This window comes from Carcharodon carcharias, chromosome 1 (assembly GCF_017639515.1).
Source record: "Carcharodon carcharias isolate sCarCar2 chromosome 1, sCarCar2.pri, whole genome shotgun sequence".
In the NCBI taxonomy this organism is placed as follows: Eukaryota; Metazoa; Chordata; class Chondrichthyes; order Lamniformes; family Lamnidae; genus Carcharodon; species Carcharodon carcharias.
The window spans coordinates 151,857,307-151,875,629 of NC_054467.1; the positions used below are offsets into that span (position 1 = coordinate 151,857,307).

The window sequence follows — 18,323 nt, forward strand, 5'->3', positions numbered from 1 at the left end:
CCATCTTCTTAAACACTCTCCCCATCTCCTTTGCCTTCACCTTCAAGAATAAATGTGAGGAGCATATGGATCTTCTTGTCACTAGAATTGACTGCCTTTATTGTGTCCCTCTCTTCCACTAACTCACCTGGCCAAACATCCTCTTCAAGCTCATCTGGTCCATGAGAATCACATCCTGCTCCCTTGATCCTATTCCCATGAAACTGCTGATCACTCAGCTTCCATCCTCCCATGTTAGCAGACATTATGAATGGTTCTCTCTCACTTCAGGTGTTGTGCCTCTCTCCTTTCAATTGCCACCTGCACTGTCCTTGCAAACTACAGTTCCATCTCCAACCTTTTATCCAAAATTCTTGAATGTGTTATCGCCCATCAAATCCGTGCCCAATTTTCCTGGAACTCATTGGTTGATTCCCTCCATCCCTACCACAGTATCAAAACAGCTCTTGTCAAAGTCACAAATGACACCCATGTGACTGTGACAAAAGTTAACGAACTGCCCTCAACCATCTCAACCTCTCTGCATCCTTTGACATGGTTCACACTGACCTCCTGCAGTGCCTCTCCACTGTCATCCAGCTGGGTGGGACTGCTCTCAAGTGATTCCATTCTGACCTGTCTAATTGTAGCCAAAGAATCACTTACAATGGCTTCTCTTCCTGCTCCCACACCATTACCTCTGGTGTCTCCCAAGAATTGATCCTTGGCCCCCTCCTATTTCTTCCCTCTGTAAATTTGAGGTCATCCAAAACTCTGCTGCCAGTGTCTTAACTCACACCAAGTCCTGTTCACCTATCACACTTTGATTTTAAAGTTCTCATCCTTGTTTTCAAATCCCTCAAGGCCTTGTCCCTCCCAATCTCTGTAATCTCCTCCAGCCACACAATCCTCCGAGATATCTATGCTCATCTAATTCTTGCTTTTTGAGCATCCCTGATTTTAATCACTCTACTATTGGCGGCCATGCATTCAGTTGTCTATGCCCTAAGCTCTGAAATGCATTTGCTACGCTTCTTTGCCTCCCAAACTCACTTTCTTCTTTAAAGACACTCCTTAAAAACTACCTCTTTGAGCAAGCTTTTGGTCATCAGCTGTATCACTGGGGAGGTAATGGCACAGTGGTATTGTTACTAGACTAGTATTCCAGCAACCCAGAGTGATGATCTGGGGACCTGGGTTTGAATCCCACCATGGCAGATGGTGATTTAATAACAATCTGGAATTAAGAGTCTGATGATGACCATGAAACCATTGTTGTAAAAACCCATCCAATTCACTAATGTTCTTTACAGAAGGAAATCTGCTGGCCTACATGTGACTCCAGACCCACAGCAATGTGGTTGACTTTTAAATGCCCTGTGAACAAAAGTAATTAGGGATGGGAAATTAATGCTGGCCTAGCCAGAGATGCCCACATCCCATGAACAAATTTTTTAAAAGTGGCTCAGTGCCAAATTTTGTTTTATAAGGCTCCTGTGAAGCAGCTTAGGAATGTTTTATTATGATAAAAGTGCCATATAAACATAATTTGTCCCCCCCACACCCAACCCCCAGCCCTCATTATTATCATTTCCACATCCTCTCACTCTTGGATTCTTTCATTCCTTTAATTTCTTTCATTTTGGCCTCCTTTTGTCTTAAACCAATAGCATTTCCTTCATTTAATAATTTCTTATCCTCCCGCTAATCTCAGACCATTCATATTATTTTCCCAACCCCTTTGCCCTGGCCTTGTTCTTTATTGTAAACTGTCTTTCTGTAACATCTCCCATTTCCAATAAAAGACCATCAAAATAAATCACTAATCCTACCTTCCCCTTTCCACAGATACTGCCTGACCTATTGAGTGTTTCCAGCATTTCCAGGCTTTATTATCTATTCATTTTATCAAATGCAGTAACTTTTGGACCTTGTATCATACAATAATTATGAAGAGAGAACCTGGGCTTAAATAGCATCTTTCATTACATCAGAACATCCCAAAACAGGTCCAACAACAGCAATGAGATAAATGAACAAATAATCTCTTTGTTTTAAATGATGTTAATTGATGGATAACAGCGGTCTAAGACATCCAGGAGAACTTGTGGTCTCCTTCAAAAACTGCCGTGGGATCCTTTACACTCATCCATGAGGTCAGCATCAATTTAATGTTTCACCCGAAAGACAGTGCAACACTGACTCAGTACTTGTCTTTGAAATTGAAGCCATGACCTCTTGATTCAGAGGAAGAGTGCTAATAATGAATGAAGAGTGATCCCTTGTTATTCCAATGTCAGTAAATTCATCCAATACATCTTATTTAATACAGAACTCTTATTAGACTAACTTTAGGACTTAAAAAAAGTCAAATTAGCAGCTAAAAAGTAATCTCTTGTGTGAGCTACTAATTATTCTTTCTCATAGGAACTTAGGAATTGCTACATAAAAAAGACCAAGGTCCATCTATTTCGCCTTGTACCATCCTGGATGATATTCACAGCTTTGTGGTAAAGGCCAATAAATCACATCAGCTAGCAATAATTTTGTGTTAATTAAACTAACCTGTATAAAATGTGCTGCAATTTCAGGAGCTGCACGCCGAAGATCATGTCCATTAATGGCCAGTACTCTGTCATTCACTTGCAACTGGCCATCCTGGGCTGCCAGGCCTCCTTCAAGTAAATTATAGATAAAAACCCCAGCTTCATCAGGCCTACGGACCAACTTTATTCCCAGAGGCTGATCAGCACTCTTGTGGAGAATAACATGGAAGCTGTCATCTCTGGAGCAGTTACTTTCAATGTTTCTCCTGCACTTATAGAGTTGTTCTCGAAGCACATTCAGCAGCAGGATCTGACAGGGCTGTTTCAATACTGCTACTGCATAGTTATGAGGTACACTGTTTATGTCAGTACCATTTGCCTGGATCAAAAAAACCCATAAATGCAAAAATGAATTAAGACATTGAAATCTGAGGAAATATTCTTATTATCTGTAGTAAGCTGGAACACATGAGGGGTTAGGCCACACTTGGAATATTGCGTGCAATTCTGGTCACATTACCAGAAAGATATGGAGGCATTGGAGAGGGTGCAGAGGAGGTTTACCAGTATGCTGCCTGGCCTGGAGGTTATTAGCTATGAGGAGAGGTTGGAGAAACTTGGATTGTTCTCACTAGAGCGATGGAGATTGAGGGGTGATTTGATAGAAGTTAACAAAATTATGAGTGGCATGGACAGAGTAGATAGTCAGAAGCTTTTTCCCAGGGTGGAAGAGTCAATTACTAGGGGACATAGATTTAAGGTGAGAAGAGAAAACTTTAGAGATGTGCGGGGCAAGTTTTTTATGCAGAGGTTGGTGAGTGTCTGGAATTCGCTGCCAGAGGAGGTGGTGGAAGCAGGTACGATGGTGCTGTTTAAGAGGCAGCTCGACAAATACATGAATAGGATGAGAATAGAGGGATACGGATCCCGGAAGTGCAAAACATTTTAGTTTGACAGGTAATATGATCGGCGCAGGCTTGGAGGGCCGAAGGGCCTGTTCCTGTGCTGTACTTTTCTTTGTTCTTTGTGATGATGACAAAATGTGATGAAAAAAGTGTTCCAAGAAGAGTATGTGACATTTGCACGAAATACATTCTTTATGCAAGACTTTTACATATACATACGCACAAAATACATGAACTGTAATGGGGAGGATCTCCTCGTCAGCAGTGAAACTAAGGCGCATGCCACTGACCGCAATTTACACTGTGGCATTACCTTTTCATGCTGGAGCTTTAGGGACTTCCTATCTCAGATACCGGATGCAGCCGTCATGAAGAGAATCATGAGGAGAACTGGCGAGGCACAGAAGTGGTGCAGGGGTAGGGTTGGGAGTGAGTGTGGCGTGGGGGTGAGGTGGTGTGTGGGTTGGGGTGAAAGTGGGATTGCGGCGGGGTGGTGGTGTGGGTGGGGGTGGGTGCAGAGTTGGGGAGGGGGGAATTGTTCTGCAAGTTTGTTTTTAACTATGGTTTGCATAAGAATAAGGCCTGACCGTGAATCACTTCCAATACTAGTGCTATGCCTGTGATAAACAGGCGTAAGTATCCTGGAAATCAGTTTCTGGGCAAGTTCCAGGCACCTAGCCCAAGCCTTTGATGGCAGGGCCAACTCCATGTAGTGCTGGAGGTTACCACAGAAAATGAGATTGCTTCCACAAAATTTCTTATGAACCAACCAGCCACAAAAATGTTTGTCTGGAATATACTTGCAAGAAGTAAATGACATAGGAAACATAAAATATAACAGAAAATATGGCACATCTATTATTAATATAACATTACATCAGTATTTAGCACTGAGCTACTAATAACTAATTAGTTAAGCCTTCTTATTTGATGGGGTTCTCAGTAAATTGATTGAACTCCTGCATCATTAAATGTTAAACCGAAATCATTTTCTTGTCGGTTCATAATATTTTTTGTCCACCACCTCCTTGGTAGTGCTGCTGAGTACAGAGTACAGCTGGAGCTGCTGGCCTCTGATTGGTTAGCAGCTCTTGGTAGGTGGGACATCCGCTCCCAGGGTCCTTGATCCAGTGGGAGGCTTGCCACTGGCCTGTTAAGTGCCTGGGTGGCACAAGATGCGGAGGGCCTTCTCGAAAAGAGGCAACGTAGGGGTCTTGCCGGCTCTTTAACTGGTGGACAAGACCCCCACCACCTCCACAGGACTCCGCCCTTTGTTTTTCCAGCATCCACGGCATATTGCTTTAATAAAGTCCTGGTTTCAACTAGGTAATCAGCAGATGAAAAGGAGAAATGAAGCAATTTCAAACAGAAAGTCAGTTACAGTCTATCACACTCTCCCCAAGTCAGTCAGTTATATATTATTGGGAATGAGGGGAGGGACAGACAATTTGCCTAATGCCTCTCTCTGCTGTGTAATGTACTTTAAGGAACCTAAAGGAAGGAGGATATAATTCATTCTTAGAAATAAATGTGCAGTACCTCCAGAATCATGTCTCCTGGTAGAAGTCTGCCATCTTTAGCAATAGCACCATCTTGATAAATGTCTTGTATGACAATATTCTCCATAGGCGTTTCACATCCTCCCACAATAGTGATGCCAAGGCTTTCATGTGCATCAGAGCGATTAATCTTGATAGTAGTAACTTCACCATCTGGAATTAAATGATGTAGCCTGGGAAATTCTGGAAACATAAGAACAAACATGTTTGAATCTCTCAGTCTGACTTTGTATTATCTAGTTTATTATCTTACATTTTAAATATGACCTTCAATACACTAGTTCATGTTACATTCTGTTTTCATGAAATATCAATGCTTTGGCTGAACTTAAACCATGGGCCGACCACAGATTTTGCATTCTCCATAAACATGGGTTTATTGTGCAGAAGTATACAATATGAAATATGCAACAAATTTAAATTAAATAACTACATATGGTAAGCAATAGATTCAGCATGACTAACAGTTGAAATAACAAAATATTTAGAGCACAGAAACTGGTCATTCAGTCCAACAGGTCAGTGCCAATGTTTATGCTTTCACACAAGCCTCTTCTCACCCCTCTTCATTTAGCTCCATCTAAATGCTAGAGAATCAAATGATTATTACAATTTCTCTGTGATAGCTTGTGCAGAAACTTTATTAGACCTTTGCAGACCTTCTAATCAAATCCCACTGCCCACCAATCAAACTTTATGGAGATGGTGGTGTAGTGATATTGTCACTGGGCTAGCAACCCAAAAGCCCAGGCTAATGCTCTAGGACCATGGTTTCAAATCCCACCAAGGTAGTTGGTGGATTTTAAACTCAATTTAAAATAAATCTAGGATTGAAAACTAATCTTAGTAATGGTAATCATGAAACTATTGTTGATTAATAAAAATCATTAAAAGCCCATTGATGGCCACATGTGTGCAGTCTATAGCACCCTGGACATGGGGGAAGCCAGCAATGGCTGTGAAGCCTCTGGCTCGCTCTGTCTGGCTGGCCTGGTCCCAATGGTAGGGGATGAAGGTCAAAGCATGCCTGAAGAGAGCATCTGTAACCTGCTTGACACACCTGTGGACAGCTGACTGGGAGACACTACAAAGATCACTCGTCCAGCCCTGGAAAGAGTCAGAGGCATAGAAGTTGAGGGCAGCTGTGACCTTTAGAGCTACTGGCATGGGGTGTCCACCCACACAGTTAGCATAGATCTCAGGGCTATCACCTGACAGATAGAGTTGACTATCTCCCTTGAGAGACGGAACCTCCTTTGGCACTGCACCTCAGACATATTGAGGTAGCTGCTTCGCCATGTATACCCTGGCAGCAGGATAGTGGCCTCTTCCACCTTGGCCCTGCACTCCTTGTGCCTGTGCCTGTCCTCCCAAAGGTGTCTCCCCTGGAGGCTGAATGTGCACTCTTGGCCTCCTCCCCCTTCTGGCCCTCCCTTCCTCCTCAGAGGAGGTGCCACCAGTGGAGAGCACAACTCCTATTCCCAGGCTAAGGGAAGGCTTCCTGAAACCTGCAGGCCCCAAAAAGGATCTTCACTGTAGAGTACTGACCTGAAGGTTGTGAGTCCAGTACAAGCAGCTGGTATGAGTTCTGAAGTATTTCTGCTCACACAGGCAAGTATGAGTAACTTTCCCAATTAAATATCTGACTGAGCATATTCGCGACCCCACTGAGCCCTCTTATGGATGAGGTTTATACAAATGTGTCCTACCCGCCTGCCCGTTGCACCCATGCAAGACCTGAACATCGCACGGGCCCCGAAAAATCATTGACAATTGGTGCATGAAGGGCCTTAAATGGCCCGTTAATTAATGGCAGGCGCGCAGTGGAGATCATCGCGGGCCCACCCACCAAAATATCACAATAGCGCGCGATGACATCAGGCGAGCATCCCAACATCACCACACATCATTTTACGCACCGGCGTGTGGGACCCACCCCCACACACCAATGACAAAATTCTGTCCATTGTTTCCATTGGTCATGGCATCTAAAACACAGGGGCACTGTCTCAGGATAAGGGGGTGATTATTTAGGAGAACTTTCTTCATTCGGAGGGCTGTGAAAGTGGGTTGGAAAATGCAGTTGAGGCAGAAGCAATGATCTTATTGAATGTCAGGGTAGGCTTAGGGGATGTATGTTCTACTTCTGCTTCCATTTTCATGTTTATGTACATCCTGCTAGGAAGTTGCATTATATCCAATGACAAAAGGGGAGGGGGGAGCAATGGGAGAAAGAGAAAATTCTACAGACATTTCACCTTTACTGAAATTGTATTTTGCAGTAGATGAATCCAGAGCAGCATTGGCAGCAGTCAAGAGATACGTTCATTGCCTAAACTATGCAAAAGAGGCTACGTAGTGCCAGGCAACCATTGTAAAAAATACAGGGAACAAGGAAAGTAAAAACAAAATAAATAATAAAACGACCAATTCATTTCAGATTGTTTGCATTTTTTTTTTAAAGGGGCTGGATGAAGCCTAGTATCAAATCTACATTATCAAGGCACTACTTTTGCAGCAGGAGAAAGCCTGCCCTGTTGCAATCGTTCCTTCTTGCAGAGCCCACCTCTTTGGTTTAGCTTTCATTATTTTCCATACAGTAGCAACTCATATTTACATAAAAATACACCAAGGCTCTTCACAGGAGCATGGTAAAGCAAAAATTGACACTGAGCTACATAAGGAGATATTAGATCAGGTGGCCAAAAGCCTCACCAAAGTGATTGATTTTAAGGGGAAGAAAAAGAGAGGTAGAGAGTCAGAAAGGTGTAGGGAGGGAATGCCAGAGCTTAGGCCTAGACAGCTGAAAGCACGGCCGTCAAGGGTGGAGCAATTAAAATCAGGATGCTCAAGAGGCCAGGAAAGACGAGTGCAGATATCTCGGAGAGTTGTGGAGCTGGAGGAGGTTATGGAGGGATTTGAAAACAAGGATGAGAATTTAAAATCACAATGTTGCTTGACTGGGAGTCAGTGGAGGTCACCGAGCACAGGGGTAATAAGTGAACAGGGCTTGGTGTAAGAACACGTGCAGCAGAGCTTTGGATGATCTCAAGTTTAATGGGGTGTAGAATATGGGAGACCAGGCAGGAGTGTATTGGAATCGTCAAGCATGGAAATGACAAAGGCATGGATGCGGGTTCCAGCAGCAGATGAGCTGAGGCACTGGCAAAGTCGGGCAATATTATGGAACTGGCAATAGGAATTTTTAGTGATGGTGCATATGTTTGGTTGGAAACCCACCTTGGGGTGTCAGGTCTATGACACCAAAGGTTGCAAGAAGTCTAGTCTCAGACAGTTGCAAGGGAGGGGGATGGAGTCAGTAAATGACATAAATTCACCACATGCCTGAACAGGGCGTCAGTCATTACCTTGATGCAGTGACAGGCAACCGGCTGCAAGACCCCACACAGGTCTCCAGCTGAGGCCTGGAAGGACCCTGTGGCGAAAAAATACAGGACCTCTAGGTACCTTCAAGGCCACAGGCATTTAATGCCTCCCTACACAATTGGATGTAATGTTGGCAGCCAGCAGGTTACAGATTACTGTGACTATCTCCCTGAACAGCCAGGGTCTTCGGAGGTACTGGCACCCTGTCATTTGTAATTATGTCAGCCTTGTCTGGTAGTGTCTATTGGCAGAATTCCGGCTTCTCCTTAGTATGCATGCCTGCTGTTGCCTCCCCTTCACAGGTTCTTGCTCTGCTGCAGATTGCCCACCTTGCAGAGTGCACCTGTTGTTGGCCACCTGCCCTCCTCATCCTCCTCCTCCTCACTGGAGAAGGAGTCGCCCACTGACTGTACGACTCCCATTTGGGAACAGTGATGATCAGCACAAATACTGTACTGCAAAATGTTGGTTGCAGCACCTCCTGATTGCTCCCTTCCCTCTGGAATAACACTAATACAGTGTTGAAACGAATGAAAAGCGAAATTACCTTCACTAGAAAGATCTCTCAACACCTATTATGGTGAAGTCAGACATAGTCTCACTTGCAGCCTTTATACAGTCTTTGCAACACTTATTCACAAAAAACATAACTCCCAATAAATGTGTTTCCTTACACCCATTGCATTATGGTGTGGGTTTTGCTTTTAATGTAATATTGCAGTTAGTTACCTTGTTAACAAGCTTAAACGCTTGTTAATGAACTTTTTAAAAATGTTGGGCTGGCTGCCAATTTTGGCACCCGCCCAACTTCTATATTATGGCAGCCCAGTGTGTTGACGTCAGGTTTGCGACCCGACTTCATGACGCCAGATGCTACACATGCACAGTGTGGCCATAGTTCCAATTCCCAAGTGTAAAATTCACTCCCAGGTCTTACTGCATTTTGGCATGGACTTCTTCATTACTTCAGAAGCTGCAAATGGTACTGAACACTGTGTAATTATCAGCCAACTTCTGCCCCTATTGATGAAGTAGCTGAAGATGGTTCAGCCTTGGACACAGCATAGTATAATGGGCCCTAAATATATAACAGTCACTAATAAATCCTACAGGGAATTCAGGAGAAATGACTTTATCCAGAGAGTGGTTAGATTGTGGAACTTGTCACCACAAGGACTAATTGAGGAAATAGCATAGATGCATTTAAGGGGAAGCTGGGAAGCACATGAGGTAAAAAGGAATAGAAGAATATATTGTTGGGGTTGGATGAAGAAAGGCCCGTGTGGAGCATACACACTGGCATGGACCCACTGGATCCATTGGCCATATCTGTGCTGTAAATACTTTGTAACCTTGTAATACTTTGTAAAATACAAGTCTTTTTTTCATTTTACCACTGCAGTTGCATCATTGAATTCTCTTCAATTCACAAACCTTATTGAGTTATTTTGCAAGGCAATTTAACAAGCACCTTTGCTCTTTCAGGACACTATCACTGGCACAGAGGAATCAAATTCAAAGTTTTTTTTACCTTCTTCAGGAAGAGTGTCAGTTTGCATTTGCTCTCCAGGATCACTGCCAGCTTGGCTTTCACTGTTAGTCCTACGGAGGTAGCTGAAAGCTCGATTCAGTTTTTTAAAGGATCTGCTTCTGCGATCTAAAGGTCGGTCTATGAGAAAATGGAAATTTGTGACATTATAAATTTAAGTATATCAGAAAATAAAGACAACAGAACATTCTGTCTAATATTATGAAAGAGGATATGGCAACCCTTTGATTTTTGTATAAACTGCAAATTAAATATTACATTCTTAAGGAACGTAAATTGTGTTTTAATAGAGTTAATTGACCAACAAGCAATTTTAACATTGAAGCTATGTGATAAAATATGATACTTTTTTCCTCTTTATTCTTTCCTTTACTGATGGCATTGCCTCATGTTTGGGATATAGTTCAACAGGTGCAAGTGACCCTGGCATCTTGTCTAATTGACAGTGTGTGAACCCTTCACCAGTGTGAGCTTTCAACAGTTCAGGCCTAATAGGCAAACCGGACACAGATTTTCCTAGCCTGGAGGCTGAGATCAATCATTACATTTCTATCAATGCCTAGTCTGAGATTCGTTAACAGACCTGTACACTTAAAAAGAAATTTCAACCAGGTTAATCTCAATACATACAATAAGTGATGGTCTGGATTGTGGAACAAGAAGTATGGAATAATATAATCGGAATCATAAAAGTAAGGTTCAGCCTCAACATACTCAAGACTTCATTTCATTTTTGACACTGTTCCTTATTGTCTGCATTTCTGATTAGAAATTCATCAGCTTTCATCATCCCTTCCATTACCAGGCCCATTAAACATCATACACTGCAGTGTAAAAAGGGATCAATTTAAATGTATCTTAATATTAAAATTAATGCAGTTACATATGATTAAAAGGAATTGTGGTTAGTCCCCTCTTTAAGATTTTAAATATCATTCGTTACAACTTTTAGAACCTGGGGGCCGTGCCATTATTGCCAACGAGCTTGGTGTTTTACCATATTAAAACAAACTAATGAAACAATGGGAATAGCTGATTTTACACAGTGTGCTGCATGCCTGTGTCCATTACTATAATAATTAGGTGACAAAGTATGGATTGGCTAACTGTTAATTTAACCTTTAGCCTGCTACTTCGAGATTTCTGTTGCATACGCCAAATATTTAGCAGTACAAAGATCTAAACTCTGGGTACTTCACTTCTTGAAATTACAAATAGGCATTGAACAGGATGATACCATGGTTTAAGTCATGCTAAGTGGCGAGGGGTTCATGTTATTTGTGCTGTCAAAAATGATTTTGGGCAAGAGTTGACTACAAGTTACTGATTACAATTGGAATTGGTAAAATTCATTTTTATTCTTTCATGGGATGTGGGCTTCACTGGCAGGATCAGCATTTGTTACGCATCCTTAATTGCCCTTGAGAAGGTGGTGGTGAGCTGCTTCCATGAAATGCTGCAGTCCATGTGGTGTAGGTACACTGACGGTGCTGTTAGGAAGGGAGTTCCAGCATTTTGACCCAGCGACAGTGAAGGAATGATGATATATTTCAAAGTCAGGATGGTGAATGACTTGGAGGGGAGCTTCCAGGTGGTGGTGTTCCCATCTATCTGCTGCCCTTGTCCTTCTAGATGGTAGTGGTCATGGGTTTTGAAGATGCTGTCTAAGGAGCCTTGGTGAGTTCCTGCAGTGCATCTTGTAGATGGTACACACTACTGCTACTGTGCGTCGGTGGTGGAGGGAGTGAATGTTTGTGGATGGGGTGCCAATCAAGCAGGCTGCTTTCTCCTAGTTGGTGTCAAGCTTCTTGAGTATTGTTGGAGCTCATCTAGGCAAGTGGGGAATATTCCATCACACTCCTGACTTCTGCCTTGTAGATGGTGGACAGGCTTTGGGGAGTCAGGAGGTGAGTTACTTGTTACAGGATTCCTAGCCTCTGACCTGCTCTTGTAGCCTCAGCATTTATATGACTAGTCCAGTTCAGATTCTGGTCAATGGTAACCACCAGGATGTTGATAATGGGGGATTCAGCGATGGTAATGTCATTGCATGTCATGATATTTAGATTCTCTCTTGTTGAAGATGGTCATTGCCTGACATTTGTGTGGCACAAAAGTTACTTGCCACTTGTCCAGGTCTTGCTGCATTTGACATGGACTGCTTCAGTATGTGAGGAGTTGCGAATGGTGCTGAACATTGTGCAATCATCAGCGAACATCCCTACTTCTGACTTTATGATGGAAAGAAGGTCAATGATGAAGAAGCTGAAGGTGGTTGGGCCTAGGACACTATCCTGAGGAACTCCTGCAGTGATGTGCTGGAAATGAGATGATTGACCTCCAACAACCACAATCTTCTTCCTTTGTGCTTGATCTGACTCCAACCAGCAGAGAGTTCTCCCCCTGATTCCCATTGACTCCAGTTTTGCTAGGGCTCCTTGATGCTACACTCGGTCAAATGCTGCCTTGATGTCAAGGGCAGTTACTCTCACCTCACCTCTGGAGTTTAGCTCTTTTGTCCATGTTTGAACCAAGGCAGTAATACGGTCAGGAGCAAGTTCTGGAGCACTGGTCTCCAAAAATGAATTGGCTGAAGACTGGTATCTGTGCTGCTGGGGGCCTCCAGAGGAGGTTGAGATGCATCATCTACTTGGCAATCCTGGCTGAAGGTTGTTGCAAATGTTGCAGCCTTGTGTTTTGCACTGATATGCTGGGCTCCCCCATCATTGAGGATGGGGATATTTGTGGAGCCTCCTCCTCCAGTGAGTTGTTTAATTGTTCACTACCATTTACAACTGGATGTGGCAGGACTGCAGAGCTTAAATCTGATCCGCTGTTTGTGGAATTGCTTAGCTCTGTCAATTACTTGCTCCTTACGCAGTTTGGAATGCAAGTAGTCCTCTGGTATAGCTTCACCAAGTTGACACCTCATTTTTAGCCCATTTCGATCCCTTCCCCCCACCCCACCCCCACTAGGGCTATCTGTACCTTGCCCGTCCTGCTATCTACTCTTAATGTCACCTATTAGCACATTCCTTAAATAATATCACCACCTTCAATACCTTTGTCCTTTTGTCAATGACATCTTATGGCTATCCCTACCAATCACTGACCCTCTATCCAGCTCTATTTGTCCCACCGCCCCCCCCCCCACCCCCTTAAACCAGCTTATATTTCACCTCTTTTCTATTTTTCTTTAGTTCTGTTGAAGAGTCATACGGACTCGAAATGTTAACTGTGTTCTTCTCCACAGATGCTGTCAGACCTGCTGAATTTTTCCAGGTATTTTTTTTTACCACATTTTTAGGTATGCCTGGTGCTGCTCCTGGCATGCCCTCCTGCACTCTTTGTTGAACCAGGGTTGATCCCCTGGCTTGGTGGTAATGGTAGAGTGGGGATATGCTGGGCCACGAGTTACAGATTGTGGTTGAGTACAATTCTGCTGCTGCTGCTAGTGACCCACAGTGACTAATGATTGCCCAGTCTTGAGTTGCTAGATCTGTTTGAAATGTGTCCCATTTAGCATGGTGATAGTGCCACATAACACAATGGAGGGTATCCTTAATGTGAAGATGGGACTTCGTTTCCACAAGGACTGTGCGGTATTCACTCCTGCCAATACTGTCATGGATAGATGCATCTGTAGCAGGCACGTTGGTGAGGATGAGGTCAAGTATATTTTTCCCTCTGTTGGTTCCCTCAACACCTGCCACAGACCCAGTCTAGCAGATATGTTCTTTAGGAATTGGACAGCTTGGTAGTAGTGCTATCAAGCCAGTCTTAGAGTCGTAGAGTCATAGAGTCATAGATAGTCATGGAGGTCTACAGCACAGAAAAAGGCCCTTTGGCGCATCAAGTCTGCACCAGTCAAACAAGCACTGTACTATTCTAATCCCCTTTTCCAGCACTAGGCCCATAGCCATGTATGCCATGGCATTGTAATTACACATCCAAATACTTCTTAAATGTTATGAGGGTTTCTGACTCTACCACATTTATCACGGACATTTAAGTCCCCCACACAGAGTGCATTCTGCGCCCTTGCCACCCTCAGTGCTTCCTCCAAGTGGTTTTCAACATGGAGGAGTGCTGATTTATCAGCTGAGGGGGGACGGTGTGTAATAATCAGCCGGAGGTTTCCTTGCCCATGTTTGACCTGATGCCATGAGACTTCATGGGGCCTGGAGTCAATGTTGAGGACTCCAAGGGCAACTCTCTCCCAACTGTGTACCACTGTGCTGCCACCACTGCTGGGTCTGTTCTGCCGATGGGACAGGACATACCCAGGGATGGTGATGGTGGAACCTGGTACATTATTTGTAAGGTATGATTCCACGAGGATGACTATGTCAACTGTTGCTTGATTAGTCTCTGAAACAGCTCTCCCAATTTTGGTACAAGCTCCCAGTTATTAGTAAGGAGGACTTTGCAGTGTCTACAGGGCTGAGTTTGCCATTGTCATTTTTGCTGCCTAGATCGATGCCAGGTGGTCCATCAGTTTTATTCCTTTTAGACTTTTTAGTAATTTGATACAGCTGAATGGTTTGCTAGGTCATTTCAGAGGGCATTTAAGAGTCAACCACATTCCTAGCCTCTGACCTGCTCTTGTAGCCACAGTATTTATATGGCTAGTCCAGCTCAGTTTCTGGTCAATGGTAACCTACATGATGTGGATAGAGAGGGATTCATTGAATGTCGAGGGGAGATAGTTAGATTTTGTCTTGTTGGAGATTGTCATTGCTTGACACTTGTGTGGCATGAACGTTACTTGCCACTTATCAGCCCAAGCCTGGATATTGCCCAGGTCTTGCTGCATATTGGCACGGATTGCTTCAGTATTTGAGGAGTCGTAAATGGTGCTGAACATTGCGTGATCATCAGTGAACATCTCCACTTCTGACCTTATGATGGAGGGATGTTCACTGATGAAGCAGCTGCAGATGTTTGGGCCTAGGCCACTATCCTGAGGAACTCCTGCAGTGATATCCTGGAGCTGAGATGACTGACCTTCAAGACCACAACCATCTTCCTTTGTGCTAGGTATGACTCCAATCAGCGGAGAGTTTTCCCCCTGATTCTCATTGACTCCCATTTGCTAGGGCTCTTTGATGTCGCATTCAGTCAAATGCTGCCTTTATGTCAAGGGCAGTGACTATCACCTCACCTCTGGAGATCAGCTCTTTTGTCCATGTTTGAACTAAGGCTGTAATAAGGTCAAGAGCTGAATGACCCTGGTGAACCCAAACTGAGTGTCAGTGAGCAGGTTATTGCTGAGTAATTGCTACTCGACAGCACTGTTGATAACTCCTTCTGTCACTTTGCTGATGCTCCAGAATGGGCTGATTGAGCAGTAATTGGCTGGGTTGGATTTGCCCTGCTTTTGTGGACAGGACCTACCTGGCAATTTCCACATAGCCGGGGAGATGCCAGTGTTGTAGCTGTACTGGAACAGCTTGGTTAGGGGAGCCCAAGTCTTCAGTACTATAGCCGGAATATTGTCAGGGCCCATAGCCTTTGCAGTATCCAGTGCCTTCATCTGTTTCTTGATATCAAGTGGAGTGAATCAAATTGCCTAAAGACTGGCATCTGTGATGCTGAGTATCTCAGGAGGAGGTCAAGATGGATCATCCACCTGACACTTGTGGCTGAAGATATTTGCAAATGTTCCAGCTTTATCATTTGTCTCATTTCACTTGTGGAAAACATCCCAATTCTGAAATCAGGCCAACAAGCTAACAAATTATCCCCAATTATTAATTCCTCCTTACGAACTCCCTCTTATAGACATGACTCTTTGCAGGTCAGCCAACCATTTTTAATAATTCACACCCAAAATGTTACCTGTTCTCTCAATTCAAATTTCTTTTCGTTCATCCTTGAAAAACCCCAGGAACTAGAGCAGCTTTCAAATTGCTTGCAGTTTGTACGTATACTTACGTTTCTTTATACCACTTTTGCTGCGGGCGCTGGAATTGCTTTCTGACTGGCTGTCCTCTGCACTTGCAACAAAATCTGCATTGGCCAGACCCGGAGCATTTGACTGTAAGGCAGATGCTGACAGTTGTGGTGAAAGTAAGGACACGGCCATGTCCTTGTTATCCACAGGGCTCCTGTGTTCTAAATCTGTATCACTCGTTGAAGAATCTTGCGAATGTCTCTTTCGTTCTCCCAAGAGTCCACATTGGATTGCCCCTTTGCACCTAAAACAAGACTCTGATTTTCACAAAACATGTAAAAGCACCTTGCAAATTTGTCATATTTGTGAAACAAGTTAAACAAAATCGACACTCTGTTTTGCTCCTACTTTCCTGATTCTTCGGTTATTAGTGAGCTGACGCACTGAATCACGGGCTTCCATTCAAATTGTACATCTCATTAAATCTCACAAAACATAGCTTAATGTTACTTAGCAAGTGATTCAGTTCAATGTACAAGCTGATAAAGTAGTGCAGTTGATGTTCAACTAATATTATTATGCTCCAGAGTTAAAGCATTTAACCTACCAATGGAGGAAACATGAGACTGGTTAAGTAAGTAATTAGCCATAGTCCACCAAGGCCCATAGTCATCTCTCTCCATTAGAGTCAGACAATTGGTTATATATAGCTTGAGGGGCATCGTTCTGCAAACAGGGGTAAGGCTAGGAGGCAGGCTTCCATGAACTACCACAGCTGGTATGGGGATTTAAGCCATGCCATTGACTTACATTACACACTAAGTAGAAGGATACATCAGTCAAAGAGGAGTACAACACAAGAATCTTTCCACAAGTATTTGACGTGTGATTGGTAACTTCAACACCAATACAATATTATCAATCCATTGTATCTGAGCTGGAAATGTTACACAGTTCTCATCTTACACCCATGGGACACATGAATTTAAGAACCTTGGCATTGTCACAAGGAAAATGATTGTTGAAGGAGGTGGTGGGCGGCAGGGCGGGGGTGTGAGGTGGAGGGGGTGTGAGGTGGGGAACAATGTGCTGTGGAAACCTCTAACCATTTTGCCATTCCAGTGTAGGCATTAAAGGGCTGAATCTTCTGTGCAGTGGCAGTCACCATCGGATTGCCACTCTGCTCCTATTTTCCTACTTTAGTCTGGAGCTACACATTTCTCGCCTAGACTTCCAACCTGGGCCTGCTGAGAAATGTGGAGCATAACTGCTCCTGGAGATCTTCGGTGGCTTGTCAGGGAAATGTAGCTATGCCCCCTTTTTATGTCACTAGCTGCCGTATTCTGGTAGGTTTAAATATCCCAGCCACTTTGACAGGAGAGAAGGAAAGTGTGTAAGATAAGTGAGGGAGTAGGTCCGGTTGGGTGATGCGTGAGGGGGTGAGGTGGTGTGGGAGGGATTGGGTGGTTGGAGGATGGTCGGGTGTGCGGAGGGTGTAGATGGTAGTCGGGTGGTCAGGTGAGGTTGGAGGTGTAGTCGGGGGGGGTCAGGTGGTTGGAGGGGTTGAGTCGTCAGCGGGTGGGGGTAGTGAGAAGTTGGGCTGGATGTGGTGGGTAGTCGAGTGGTCAGGGGGTAGTCAGGAGGGCCAAAGCAGGCTAGTCAGTGGGGGGCGGGTCCAGTGGGAGTTGGGGGTGTCAGTAGCACAGTTACTGAAGAGTTAGAAGTGGTTTTATTCCTTCTAACTTTTCCTTGGTAACTATTCTGCTAGCTAAGTCGAACCATCCAAAGTCTCTGACTTTAACTCAGAGTTTTGGAGGATTCCAGACGCAGGGTTATTGTCCAATGGAAGTTACGACCTCCTGAGCAACTTCCGTGCAGTCCTTGCTTGAGGACATCTGAGGCATGCCCCAGCGCATCTTCTAATGTACCTCTGGGGTATGGCCCTCCAGAGAATGGAAAATCTGGGCCATTATTTCCTAATATTGGCGGCAGAGATTCATGCCTCTTTTTTGGCAATTCTATGAAATTTGTTGTATACCACAGCTGTCACAATAGCTTTAAAATGATGCTAACATTTTTGTTGGTAGCAAAGCATGGAACTGTCTTCATTCACCCTCCAGGCAATGAGATCATTTACTTATGTCTATAATCAATTGTGTGATGTTAGCATCTAGATGAAAAGGCCAAATATCATGACACAAAACAAATTTTGAGAAGTCTGTAGTAGATCAATGGAAAGTGCGCAAAAGGGGAGAGACCACCCTAATAGAGCATTCAATGAAACATATAGAGCTAAACTGACTAAACTGAGTAATTATCTTTGACAATAAAAGTCTGAAATAAGAAGTAATAGGATATGACTATTATACTTGATTGGCAATTAGATCATAATCAAGTTCTATCAATATCTTAACACGTCCAGAAACACTAGCACAATCTTAAGGAATATTTATTGGACTACTGAGTATAGTGGATTAAAATCTGACTAAACCATTACTTTTA

The 18,323-nt window shown here is 43.7% G+C and overlaps 1 protein-coding gene across 3 annotated transcripts in view; it reads right to left on the reverse strand.

The window, feature by feature from the left end:
• The window catches only part of lnx1 (ligand of numb-protein X 1), a 277,592-nt gene that overhangs the window by 67,510 nt on the left and 191,759 nt on the right, over positions 1-18,323 (reverse strand). For all 3 annotated transcript variants that reach the window (XM_041200613.1, XM_041200624.1, XM_041200633.1), the window contains 4 exons: positions 15,863-16,125; positions 9,908-10,045; positions 4,970-5,172; positions 2,545-2,904 (listed from right to left, as the gene is read on the reverse strand). In XM_041200613.1, coding sequence (XP_041056547.1) covers positions 2,545-2,904; positions 4,970-5,172; positions 9,908-10,045; positions 15,863-16,125 — 964 coding nt within the window. The remainder of the gene's footprint in view (positions 1-2,544; positions 2,905-4,969; positions 5,173-9,907; positions 10,046-15,862; positions 16,126-18,323) is intronic.